Source organism: Astatotilapia calliptera, chromosome 15 (genome assembly GCF_900246225.1).
Source record: "Astatotilapia calliptera chromosome 15, fAstCal1.2, whole genome shotgun sequence".
NCBI classification, from domain to species: Eukaryota; Metazoa; Chordata; class Actinopteri; order Cichliformes; family Cichlidae; genus Astatotilapia; species Astatotilapia calliptera.
Genome location: NC_039316.1, coordinates 38438519 through 38451753, shown reverse-complemented (window position 1 = coordinate 38451753; position 13235 = coordinate 38438519). Strand labels below are relative to the sequence as shown.

At 40.2% G+C, this 13235-nt stretch overlaps 1 protein-coding gene across 3 annotated transcripts; it reads right to left on the bottom strand.

Moving 5' to 3' along the window:
• Positions 1–130: 130 nt before the first annotated feature.
• On the bottom strand, positions 131–13119 carry LOC113007098 (survival motor neuron protein-like). 3 transcript variants are annotated; one of them, XM_026143495.1, is made up of 10 exons: positions 13005–13119; positions 12728–12793; positions 11612–11743; positions 11085–11273; positions 9321–9515; positions 6847–6957; positions 4143–4283; positions 3503–3658; positions 2025–2061; positions 131–411 (listed from the first exon to the last, which is right to left on the bottom strand). In XM_026143495.1, exons 1-9 carry the CDS (start codon positions 13035–13037, stop codon positions 2026–2028), a joined length of 1059 nt encoding a protein of 352 aa, XP_025999280.1. In that variant the 5' UTR covers positions 13038–13119; the 3' UTR covers positions 131–411; position 2025. The 3 variants fall into 3 exon arrangements, with proteins under 3 accessions (XP_025999280.1, XP_025999283.1, XP_025999282.1); XM_026143498.1 differs by lacking the exon at positions 11085–11273; XM_026143497.1 differs by lacking the exon at positions 12728–12793.
• Positions 13120–13235: the final 116 nt, after the last annotated feature.

The following is a 13235-nucleotide window of genomic DNA, read 5'->3' as shown; positions in this document are numbered from 1 at the left end:
GGGGGTTAGAGTAAAGTTCAGTGGCATGAATGAGGAGCAAATGTCAACCGGCAAAAATAAAACCATGTGCAGGATCAGAACCTGCCACAGGAAGTTGATCTGTTTTTTAAGACACAGAAGAAGATGACGCTCAGAGGTAATCCAGCTTTCTTTTTAATAACAAAACACTCTTTTCTCCAAATAATCTGATTTAATTTGTCAACAGCTGCAACTTTGAAACAAACACTTCATATTCGCTTCAAAAAAAATAAACAACAACAAAAATTCCACTACGTGCACAGTTTCCATGACAACATTCAACTAAGAACAAATAAGATACTTGTAGAAATACAAACAATAATCAGAATACACGTGAGCTGTGAATGAAAGATGAACATCCCAACTGCATCTTGTCCCTTGATTCTCTCGACTCTACAGTAAAGAAATAAAAGAAATAAATGCATACATTTAAGATCAGTCGCGCTGCTCAGATCCTGCACTCATTCAAACTTTGTCTTTTTCCTTTTAATCAGGTAAGTCTGTAGAAACACAACTGAAGGGAAACGCTACTGTGAGAGAGATCTTCCAGGAACAGTGACACCATTATCTGGATAATCGATTGGTCAGCAGGCCGTGATTTCATATCTGCTTACCTCTAATCTGGAACCTAACCTGCTCCACAGGCCTATAGCATACGTTTCCAAGATGATTTACCCCAGTAAGACATGAACCACCTTCACAGTACAAAACACCCAGGGTTAACCCCAATAAGCCAAAATTATGCTTATAATACAGGCCTCTGGTCCATAACTTGCAACTGTCATCTGAGCCAATGTTGGGACTTTTAAAGCTTTTCCTATTTATAAAGACCTCCTCAATGGCCATTTAGGCTAAACAGAGGAATTAAGTGACCGATGAACAATTAAATGACAGAAAAATAACGTCCATCTGGTCTTTAAGTCTGACGTCATCAGCCGTGTCAGGCCCAAACTCTGCTGCAGGTTATAAAGTCAAACGAACACTGCAGCATCACTGAGAGTTACAAACTGCCTAAATTCTTTCATCTTTAATAAAACGATCAGCGTTGCTGCTTTACCAGGTGTAACAATGAAGTTTAACATCCAGGCATCCATGAAAATAGAACTGATTACATTTAACAAAGTTAGAAGTTAGCAGGAAGTTAGCTTGCTAGCTTCCACCTAAACATGATATAGCATGTTCTGACTGAGAGGTTTCTGAATAAATTCAAACGCACAGCTCTGCTATCACTTCCAACATAAATGAAGACAGAAAACTAAACAGCAGTGACGTTTGTAGGGTTACTGAAGTTGGGCTAGCTGCTATATAATGATGTGCTACGTGATTGCTAGCAACACAGCTATGTTAGCATAAACACAGTGAAGCTGGAGGATGAAGCTAACTTTCTTCCACTGGATAAAAGTTAACGTGAGGGTTCCTGATGGTTAGAGACAAATGTAATGGCATGGCAGGATGCTGTAAACGGACCAAACTTCAGCAGGAGAACAACTGAGATAATCCATCCACAATACGAGGTTAGTCATTAATATACTGCTGCTGGGCTGCAGCTACATCGTAAGGGTTTAAACACTGAGCTGTCAAATGAACAGTGATGATTAAAACCGAGAGAGGCCGACAGTGATCACTGACTGTTTTTACGGGCTTGTTGAGATTAAACAGAACAAGATACAAAACATTAAAACATGTTAAAAACACAACAGCCTTAATAAACACAGACTAGTTTGGACCTGAAAGGGTTCATCACGTCATCACTTAAAGACCAGATAGAAGTTTTGGTTATAGAAAACAAATATAATAAACTCAAACTGGAGATCTTTCACGTTACAAAAGTGTAAACCACTACTCTATGAAGCTATGTATACACTCCATGGCATAAATATACCTTAAAAAACTTTTTATATATACACTGACATGTTTTCCTGTGATGCCTTTGTGTGAAGCGCATTATCACGACATTCTATTCCTGCCTGTCTGAGTCTGCGCACATGTTCAGTGTGGATTCTCACCTCAGTCTCTGGAGGCCGGCTTGAACATCTGCTGAGCCTGAAACAAATTCACGACACATAAGTTTAAAAGCAAGTGTCACATTCTTATATTTATAACTGAGCTACAAAAAATTAATTTAATGACACAAGCAAAGTCCTGAGTGTCACCCCCAGCTTTTACAGTGTTCACTACTCAGTTACATTTCAATGCAATCAGTATCATTTACTGTTTTTTTTAATACATCTCTACGTTCTATAATTCAGCGGTCCCCAACCCCCGGGCCTCGGACCGGTCCGTGAGTCGTTTGGTACCGGGCCGCGAGAGTTGAGGCTCAGGTGTGAAATGTCTGGTTTTCAGGGTTTTTATCGGTTTTCAGCGTTATTTTGTTATCGTTTTTATCATTTACTCTGTTTTCCTGGGTCTTTTCACGTGTGTTATGAATAAATCTTCTGTTTTTCGGTACCGGTACTGGTTTTATTTTGTTGTATTTATCCGCGACACCTTAAAGGCCGGTCCATGAAAATATTGTCGGGCATAAACCGGTCCGTGGCGCAAAAAAGGTTGGAGACCGCTGCTATAATTCATCTAACACATGATGCTTTCTACTAGCTAGCATCTACTGGGCTTCACCTCAGGTCATGTTTGTGCTGCTGGTGACTTTGTAGCATTTCTGATGCAATTATCTGACAACTAACACAGCTTTCAGGATTAACTGTTCCAGTGTTTCAGTGAATGGACCATTATACTGTCTGTTACTCACTTAATGCCAAACAGTTTATGGATGAAGCTTGCTAACGAGGAACTCCACCCACTTGTCTTGATATTGTCACTTCAGGCTAAAAAGTAGGTGACGTCAAGTAAGATCCACCATTTATGTTTGGCTGTTCTGAAGGAACAGATTTTATATAATTTCAGCACAATGAGCTGCAGTTGTGAGATTAATATGCAAAATATTACCAGAGGTCAACTTTTTAAGGTTTATTATAACCTCCCCTAACACTACATCCAGTGATACCCTTAACTGGCAGTTCATTACAACTGTACCATCAAACCAACTGGTCACATGGTTTGGATAAAACACGTGACCTCTCAAGTGCTGCGTACTTCAGAGATACCTCATATATGAAGACAACAGACATGGATGAAGATGTATTATTTTTTGTCACAATTGTCAACTTGTTTTGTTTAAATGGCAGTCACACATTTTGTGATTTATCAGGTCATATTCATTCATAAAGAGCTTTTTATACTCTTCATATGTCCTCAGGACGTGTGATATACGACCATGGGCCCCATAACGAGAACAACAGGAAACAGCTGGGGGTGAAAGAGCGTTGGAACCGTTAGTGAAGTATAAACTTCAATACCATAAAAGGTGTTGCAGCTAACTGTCATGATGCATGATAATATACTCTGTTTACGCATACAGGGCGTGTACAGCCCTTTATACAGCCCAACATCAACGAATCGGGACACTGTCTAATAACCTGCTACTGACCATGAAGCTGCCCGTGTGGAAGCCACACATGTACCACAACATCAACATGCTGGATGTGGAATCAGTGCCAGGAGAGCCATCAGACTCTTTCCCACCAAACATCCACGAGGGAGGAGGAGGAGCAAAAGGGGGTGGAGCCAGGAAGGACACGCGATCCTGACGAGGGAGACACCGGCACAGGAAACATTATTATTACATTAAAAACAACATTGATAAACATTAACTTGATCCAAAGTAAAGAGAATTTGATTTCCATGTGTCACTGAAAAAGAAAACGTGAACAACGTCCACATTAAGCAGATAACGATTAGAAATGGCAAAAAAAATGGATACAGCACAGCATTGCAATGTTTTGTGCATCCATGTTGTGTTAACGCACAGAGACAAAATATTGCTATATTATTATTTAAATTGCTATTATAAATTTAACTTTGCGGTACTAAATTAAAATCACTTCCTTTTTTAGTCACCAGATGGTGCTGTTGAGTCTTTTGCTAGTTCCTACAGACAGGTTTATAAAACAAAGACGGAGACATTAGAGAAAAATCAGAGCATTTAAAAACATCTGGACTTATTTGGGATTTATTTTTATTTTTCAAGAAAGAAAAAAATCTCATAATTTGAATAAATGTAGGTTTACCTCTGAGCCCAAATGAGGAGGAGGAGGAAAAGGACGGAAGCTGTGACTGGTTGTCTTTTCTGCTCCTACTGTCTGCTGGCTTTCTTTCTTCTCCTCAGCTTCTTTCTCCACTTTGCGCTGATCACCAGGTCTCTCCTTATCCTGCAAAAACACAAGACAAAAAACACAAAATATCAGAGGAATCTTTTCTGTAAAGTAGATACTAGCTATGAGACAAATTATAAATAAATTAGGCTATACTGAGTGAAAACACTTGTAGTGTATCTATTAAACTTTGCTGAATTGACATCAAAGTGAACAGTGTGATCAGTAATCCAACCGGCATTTAAATGATTGGTTATATGACTTTTTAAGTTAGAAGTAGAAACTAGTTATGATCTTGGTTGCTTAGTCTGCAGTTTCAGGATAACATCAGTAGTGCTAGTGTCTTGATGCATACTGATGTCATCCAGGTAAGTAAATCCCAAAAGTTGATTTTGTTATCTGGATGTTTTCAGTTTGAGAAACGTTTGAAGACTGAAGACGTCACCTGGATGATGATGTCTTCAGTCTTCAATCTTATAAACAGGACATTTGCATAATGACTGAAACCAGCCCACTGAAGGAACAATGGGCTGGGAGGTCAGTTCCTTAATCATTAATATGCAAATTCTCATGACCATTGATCAACAACCACTGATCAAAGCCCAGATCACACCAAGAAGGTCCTGAGTAAAGGTGGTTGTCCCAGCTGGAAATGTTCTTCGCCTAAAGAAAGCTCCAGCCGATCCAGGAAAGAAGGAGAAGCGCAGCCTAATGCTGGGCTCACACTGTGCGATTTTTGGCCCATTTTGAGCCGATTTTTCAGTCGTGCGACCGTTTTGGGGATCGGCCCGAGTTTGGCCTTAATCGTGTGTCGTGTTTCGTATACACGGGGTAACGAGAAGCGATTAACACCTCACGACCAGCTCCCGATCATCAATCGTTTGGTCGTAAGAAAATCAAACCTGTCTGAAATCCTGAAAAGTCGGAGCAGCACGGCAGCGCAGCGTGTGATCTGGACACAAGCGATGGAGGCACGACTTGTAGAACTTTGGCTCATCCGAGCATTTTCGATGTGGCCTCACAAAATTATCACGACCACAACAACCGTGAAAATAGTTGGATGGACTTTGCTGCTCAATCACAGCTGCCTGATCAATGTTTTTCATTAGCAAAGTTGATGTTGGTGTCTGTGTGAGTGAAAGACAGAGAGGGAGAGACAGATTTTGTGTTTTAAGCTTCATGTTATGGACGCACAGTGTGAGACCTACGAACTTCTCACCCCTGCGAGTCAATCGTACAGTTTGAGCAGGAGCTGAATAACGTAACTGATAAAAATCACAATCACAGCTTAAGCGAAAAACAGCAGTGATCCCGTACTAGAGCAGGGCAATGTGACCAAAAATATTTATCACAACATACATTTGAAAATTTATGATAACGATATAACTGACGATATAATTGACACGAGACAAAATACTTTACAACTCCACAACTTTATTAGTGCAAAAAATCCCATCAATGTATTTTCACTTAAACAAGCAGCTGTTTTTTGCATTAAAGTTATATAAAAATTTAACAGTGCAAATGCAAATTCCTCGCTGACAGTTTAACCAAAAGGCGTTTCCAGTGGAAACTGGCCGACATATCCTCAGCATAACCATGTATAATGTCCACAACACTTAAAAAGAGGTTATACACACACAATACGGTAACATTATGTTGAAGCGCAGTACGTTCTGAACCAGAACCAGTTCTGGTTCATCCGTTTCATTCAACGATCCGCTCTCGCCCTTCTCATTCCCCGCCGCCGCCATGTGCGTATGAAAACAAAGGCACTGCGCATGCGTGTTTTACCCATATTCTATCGTGATATTTCATTTTCTTATTGTTGCCCAACATTATACCGCTATTACCGTGAACAGTATGATATGGCCCAGCACTACCCCGTACGTGTCAGAAGTATCACAATAGTTGAGACGTATTTTTTTCTAAACACAGAGTCTCACGCTGCGCCAAAAATTGGTCCACTCCAACAATCGGGTCCCCGAAACAAACAGAGTAGCATAGTGTACGCTGTGCCAGGAGGATTGGCAGGATTTATACATCGGGGAAACCAAACAACCTCTGGCTAAGCAGATGGTACAACACAGCAGAGCCACCTCGTCAGGCCAGGACTCTGCAGTCTGTTTACACCTACAGGCCAGTGGACACTCTTTCAATGATGAGGATGTAACATCCTGGACAGGGAGGAACGCTGGTTTGAGGGCGGAGTCAAGGAGGCCATTTACGTGAAAAGGGAAAGACCATCTCTGAATCGAGGAGGGGCCTAAGGGTACATCTGTCACCATTCCCCAACTCTCTGTGAATGGGACTCATGGCCATTGATCAGTGGTCATTAGAATTTGCATAATTAAGATTAAGGAACTGCCCTCCCAGCCCATTGTTCCTTCAGTGGGCTGGTTTCAGTCATTATGCAAATGTGCTGTTTATAAGATTGAAACCTGCAGTCAGCTGAGACTGAAGACGTCACCTGATGATGATGAAACGTTTCTCAAACTGAAAACATCCAGATGAACAGAATCAACTTTTTAGGCTTTTATAAACCTCTTGAAGGCTCTAATGTTTTGATCACTCACCCATGAATCACTATTTAGATTCTTGACCACAAATGGAGACTCACTCTGGAGTAGTTCTGATCATCTTTCCCTGCAGACCTCCTCTCTGCTCCTCGTTCTCCTTGGTTCTCCCTACTTCTCCGCCTGCTTGTTAAATTGGACCTCCAGTTGCTGGCCTACAGGAGAACAACACAACACCTTTTTTTCTTTATGGGGCATAAAGACACCGATCAATGAAATTAAAAACACAAAAGAGAGCAGAACAAACAAAACAACCCAAAAACATCATTTTGAATAGTTAAAACAGAAAGACTGCGCCTCCACTTCATATCAATGATGAGAAAAGCTTTTAGACCACATCAAAGAGGTTAGATTCTGCCCTCATCAGACAGCAGGGAGGATCAGAAGTGAGCTACATCTAATTAAAAGAGTCCTTTAATAAAGAAATGTATTTTGTTTTTTATTATTTTAGTTTAACTGCTTTCATATTCGTGCAGTGGTTCAGTTATTTTTTAAAAATGCACACAATGTTGGTCCATAAATCTAAATGATTTTTTGTTACTATTGTTTCTCTACTGCTTTGAAAAGTCCTGAACACTTTCTTTCATCCTGAACATAGATCACATATAAAAGGTAGACATCACAGCTTCGGTGACTAGCTTGATTAGCATGTTATATCCACCTATACTGCACAGGTGCAGATAACTGCCGATCAGAGCTAAACAACGTACAAAAATAATACCAGAATTTCACTAAACTCAAGCAGAGACAGCGAGAGCCAACCTCAAGTTATCTTTAAGGGAACTGCAATGTTGAGCTGACTGAGACTGCCGCTTCGCTACAACAAAACATTTTTTCTCAAGTGTTCATATCCATATCAAAGACAGGAGCTACTGTATAATTGTAGGGTCTTTATAATATAAAGCACTTTGATTTGGTGCTATAAAGTTGACTTCAACTGAAGTAATAACCCTCTGTAAAACAACTGAGTAGCAGCACAAACAGCTGAAAAACCACCTGAGGTGGTATTAACTAGAGATGGCACGATACCACTTTTTTATGTCCGATACCGATATCATAAATTTGGATATAAATCTGATATAGTGTGTTTTTTAATTAAAACTGTTTTTTTAATATCTTGTTTCATTTTGTATAAGTTCAAATTCAAGTTTAAAAAAAAACAAACAAACACTAAAGCTATTCTGTTACACCTGTATGTAAAAAACACACTGCACCCAAAATATTTCATAGTTCAGCAAAACTGATCAATCTAATAAACTTAAACCTGCTCCAGCCTCCCTATTCTGGTATTTTAAAGAGTAAGCAATCTAATTAATAGGGTTGCAAACTCCCAGCAAAAAAAAGAAAAAAAAAAGGAACCACCCCCCCACGCTACACCTCATGATGCTTAATCGACGTAATCAACTTTAATTTGATGCAGTGTGAAAAAAAATGCACAGAAATCAATTATTTTTCTACAATAATTAAATAGATTCAACATCTTTCTTCAACAGAACTGCAGACTGCACAGATGGTACCTTCCCAAAGGAAGAAGTACTATAGCTTACTAGGGTATATATATATTAGACTTAACAGTTAGTATATACAGTAATGGACTTCTATACATTTTACATCAAATTAAAACTTTGGGTGTAAGATTCAGATAATTATTTATTAAAAGCTTGACATTTTAAATGAGAATAAGAAAGAAAAGTATGTCTTTGTGCCCCCTCTTCCCTGTTCATGCCCTCTCGGCCCCCCTGGCTAAACTTTGCTAGATCCGCCCCTGCACAGTTACCAGCCGTCAGCTGTAGAAAAAGATCCTGGTGTAGAAAGTAATATTAAATAAATTCTAACAACAGCTGATCAAGCTTAAACGTGCTGCTGTTGTTCAGCCGCTGGTTTCCTCTTTCTGCTGCAAAGTGGGACAAAAACAAAGAAGAGACGGACTCGCGACAGAAAAGTCGATCAGCTGATCATTGATCAGGGAGGGGGGGGCAGTCGCTCCATATATCGGTTGTTAAGCTTAACGCTGGAATGCTTTACAAACATTCAGAGATGAACTTACACACTTGATTAACTCCTCTCTGGGATCACTTTGTCGGAGATGAAATGCCGGGTTGGTAGCGAAGCTCCAAATGCTCAACCAGACAACAGGTCTCGCACGCCACAGCCGCTCTATCACGTGACCACACTGCTCCGACGTGCTACGGTTATGAGCAGAGTTATGCCATGTCGCAAGTTTTGTGAGGTGCTCTTGTGATATTTAATGGATCGGATTACATTTTTTATTTCTCTCCGATATCCGATCCAGTAATTTAGGTCAGTATCGGACCGATACCGACACGTAATATCGGATCGGTCCATCTCTAGTATTAACCTGTGATCTGGACCAGGAAAGGTTCTTAGACAAACAAATTTCCCACGTGTGGGACTAATAAAGGTTATCTTATCTTATCTAGACTGTCTCACTTGTCAATACTGTCTAGACTCTTTATAGACATTTCCCCATCACTCAGAGCCTGGTGTGGGTCTCTACCTTGATTGTGGCGGCTCTGCTGGGTCCATAGAGCTCATCGGGACTCAGCAGGCAGTTAACATCTTGCTCCTCCTCATTGTTGTAGTCATCAAAGCGAATGCGGCAGCGCTGACCTTTTACCCACAGAACCACAGCAGGATAAAACAAACCATCCTCTGAATACACCGCCCGACATTGAGAACCAGGCTTCCAGTCCTGAAACACATATAACCAGTTACTGAATACAGATTTACATTTTCAGGGCGATCGTGGCTCAAGAGTTGGGAGTTCGCCTTGTAATCGGAAGGTTGCCGGTTCGAGCCCCGGCTTGGACAGTTTCGGTGTTTGTGTCCTTGGGCAAGACACTTCCCCCGTTGCCTACTGGTGGTGGTCAGAGGGCCTGGTGGCGCCAGTGTCCGGCAGCCTCGCCTCTGTCAGTGCACCCCAGGGTGGCTGTGGCTACAATGTAGCTGCCATCACCAGTGTATGACTGGATGTAGTGTAAAGCGCTTTGGGGTCCTTAGGGACTAGTAAAGCGCTATACAAATACAGGCCGTTTACCATTAAAAAATGATGTACTTTGATGTATATTGTGATTCCAACTGGTTTTCTGTATTCAATCAAGTGGATACAAAAAACTACTTTTATTAAGCTAAATTTACACCAGCACTACTCTAAAAAACTCGCAGATTTAACGCTGTTCATGAAGCAAAATTAAAAAAAAAAAAAGTGTTTTAGGTTATGGTACTTAAAGCATGTATACCACCATCTTGCCTAAATGGCATCACTAGATTGGCTGATTGTCTGTAGTCGATAGTTTATGTTAGCTACCTAGTCACAGAACCAATAAGTCAACGGAAAACAAGGAAACTAAAAAGCAGTTTATGGTCACTCTTGTGTTGGTCCTGACTGCAGCAATACATTTTATGTTTCAGGAAAAACAGAAGGAAAACAAGGAAAACTGTCCACTTTCACTCTTAAGCAGTAAGTGGCTCTTTATTGTTACTTGCAAAGCTGGTGTTTGCAGAGAACTAATAAATTACAGATGTCTTGAGGACTGTGAGGAGAGGGTGCTTGAATTAGATGCTCTGTTGGTTTGCCAAGCCAACAACGTGAGGTTGATGCTGAACCCTAAATTTGATTCCTCATTGGGTTGGGTGCACAGAGTGTTTGACACAATCAGCTGACATAACAGATGTCCCCAAGACACGATGAGTATCACTTTATGCAATAATAATATTTCCCACCATTACACTGGGTTATTGTGACCATAGGACGACGGAAGGAACAGTCAATAGTGAGGAACCACTTACTGCTTAATATTTTTAATATTTATTATTATTACTATTATCATCATCACAACAACAGCAACAGATACTGACAATATTTGATGAAGTATTTAAGGAAAGTTAACACACAAACTATGATGAATCATTCTTCACTCTGAATGTGTTGCTTAACAAAACTGAATTAAGACATTTTTTCCGATTGATCTTTTGACTACATACCACAGCCAAGCAGAGCTTCCTCAGCTGTTACCATGTGCCTTTAGTTGTTCTTCTCAAATAACTAATAAGCAGGTATCGAAAGAATTTTTAAACGATGATTTTAAAAATACTGACAACTGCCAGTGATACCCCTCAACAAGACTTTCAGAAAACTCACTCTGACATAGAGATCAAGGTCAATACCCCATCAGCTTTTTACAGCTGAGGAGTCAAGAACAACCACTGACTTGCACTTTAACCCATTAAATATTGCCATAATATGTTAAAGTGCATTAACCTGAGCATGTGAGTTCTCCATTTGTGGTGTAGCATTAGGACTCTTAAGCGCACTCAGTTCCATGTCCTCCTCATTGCCATAGCCAGTGAAATGAACTCTGCAGTTGTTACCATCCACAGACACCACAGTTGCTGGATACTCCTTCCCATCTACAGACCACACTGCCCGACACTGAGCTCCCACGACCCACTGTGAGACATAACAGGGGTTTTTTGCACAACATATTATTTATTGAAATCACCAAAATAGCAATAGGTGTGTTTACTTAATTTTTTATTTTAATTGGTCAGGGAGTAGTTTGTTAGTTGATCCTGCATCAAGTTATGAAAAGACAGAACAAATTCTGAGACAGTAATTTAAGTGACAAAATTATAAGCTCACAAACTTGTAGTTCTCTCAACTTCTCTGCAGTTCTTGATCTCTGTCTGCAGAGTGCAGCAAAGTCCCACGTATCTGCTCCGAAGCTCTGGGCTACACTTAAAAACTGCTTCTGCAGATTAGCCCTCACCTGTCTGTGAGGTCATTACCTTTGACTCAGGATCAGCAGAGTCAGCTGAAGATGGACAGGCCTTCTGTCCGTCATTCTGTCCAGCCCCATGTTCTGGCTCCTCTCTGCTGTCTGCATCCTCTGAGGCTTCAAGCCCTGTCAAAGTCACATCCTGTGTATACACACACACACACACACCTTATCCAAAATTTGTACAATTTTTACTATGACATGGAAGCCACAGTATTATAAAAGCTGGAAAAAGACCATTTTACCGCATTCTAGTCACCTTCATAAAGCAGTTATCCACTGGTTATGGTGGAAATGTCTATTTATTTACAATTTAAAGCACAAAGCATTTAACTTTTGGCTCAGATACTCAGATTCTGTTTTCCTTTGTGCCATTTCTTTGGAAAGTAACATCCTTAAAAACAGAAATGCCTGTTACGCTGAACAAATGTCTTCTTTTAATTTGGACGCTCCCTTTAGGGGTCACCACAGCAGATTATCTGCCTCCATCTCACTCTATCCCCAATATCCCGCTGTGTGTGTCCTCCTTCACTACGTCAGTCAATCTTCTCTGAGGTTTTGCTATTTTCCTCCATCCTGGTAGCTCCATATTCAACATCCTTTGTCCAAAATATTCACTATCCCAGCTCTACACATTTCCAAACCATATCAGCCAATCTTCTCTAACTTTGACTCAAAACTGCTCAACCTGAGTTGGGTCTTCATCTCTGCCACATCTCTCTTTTTTCCCTCAATAAAATATACTGTAAAAACATAACCAAGTTGAAGAACAAATCTTTCAGTTAAACTGACAGAAACTGCAGAGGTAACCCAGAAATTTACAGTAAAAAAATTATCACATTTATTATTATGCATTGCATACCCTTAACTTTGAATATAATTTAATGGGTGGTCTTTGCAGTTTGGTGCAGCTTTGTGTTAAAAAAACAAACAAACAAAAAATGTGATTTTTTTTCCCCTGTATTAGGATATCTTTGGGAATAAATGTGCAATTATAGATTCTGTACGGTGACAGGGGAGTTTCACTGGTCTGGCCCGTTTAAGATTAAAGTGTGCTGTATGTGACCCACAATGTGAAATGAAGGCCACTTGTGGAATAATGTAGATATTTAACTTTCAAACCCACTTGGGATATTTCCAGGGCATCCCTGAAAACTTCTGCCAGAGAACTTTGGTCTTTCACGGACTCCTCCTGAGGACAGAAAACGGTTAGCTACTCCAGCACACAGGCTAAACTCAGCACATTATAAAATATCTTCAACCCTTCAGGCCCTCGGTTTGGTGTGTAGCTAGCTATAGCTGCCTTTGAGGTTTGTTGTACTGTTATTAGTCGCCGTCTGGCTGTTTTGTTCATTAAAATAGCAAATACACATAATACACAAATAAATAATATAAACACGTACCAGACAGACTCCGTTTTCGGCCAGTTCAGTCATGGCTGTAAATAGTTACAGATACAAACATTTCACAAACTTTAAAAAAACGCGCCAGCACCTGCGTTAACGAAACAGCTTCCGGTCCTGCATTTCAAAATAAATGTGGGACCGGAAATAAATCTTTTAATAAAGAAGCTGGAAAAATCTAAGAACACATTTTTCGTTTTTTTGTTTGTTTTTTTTTTGCTTGTTTGTTTT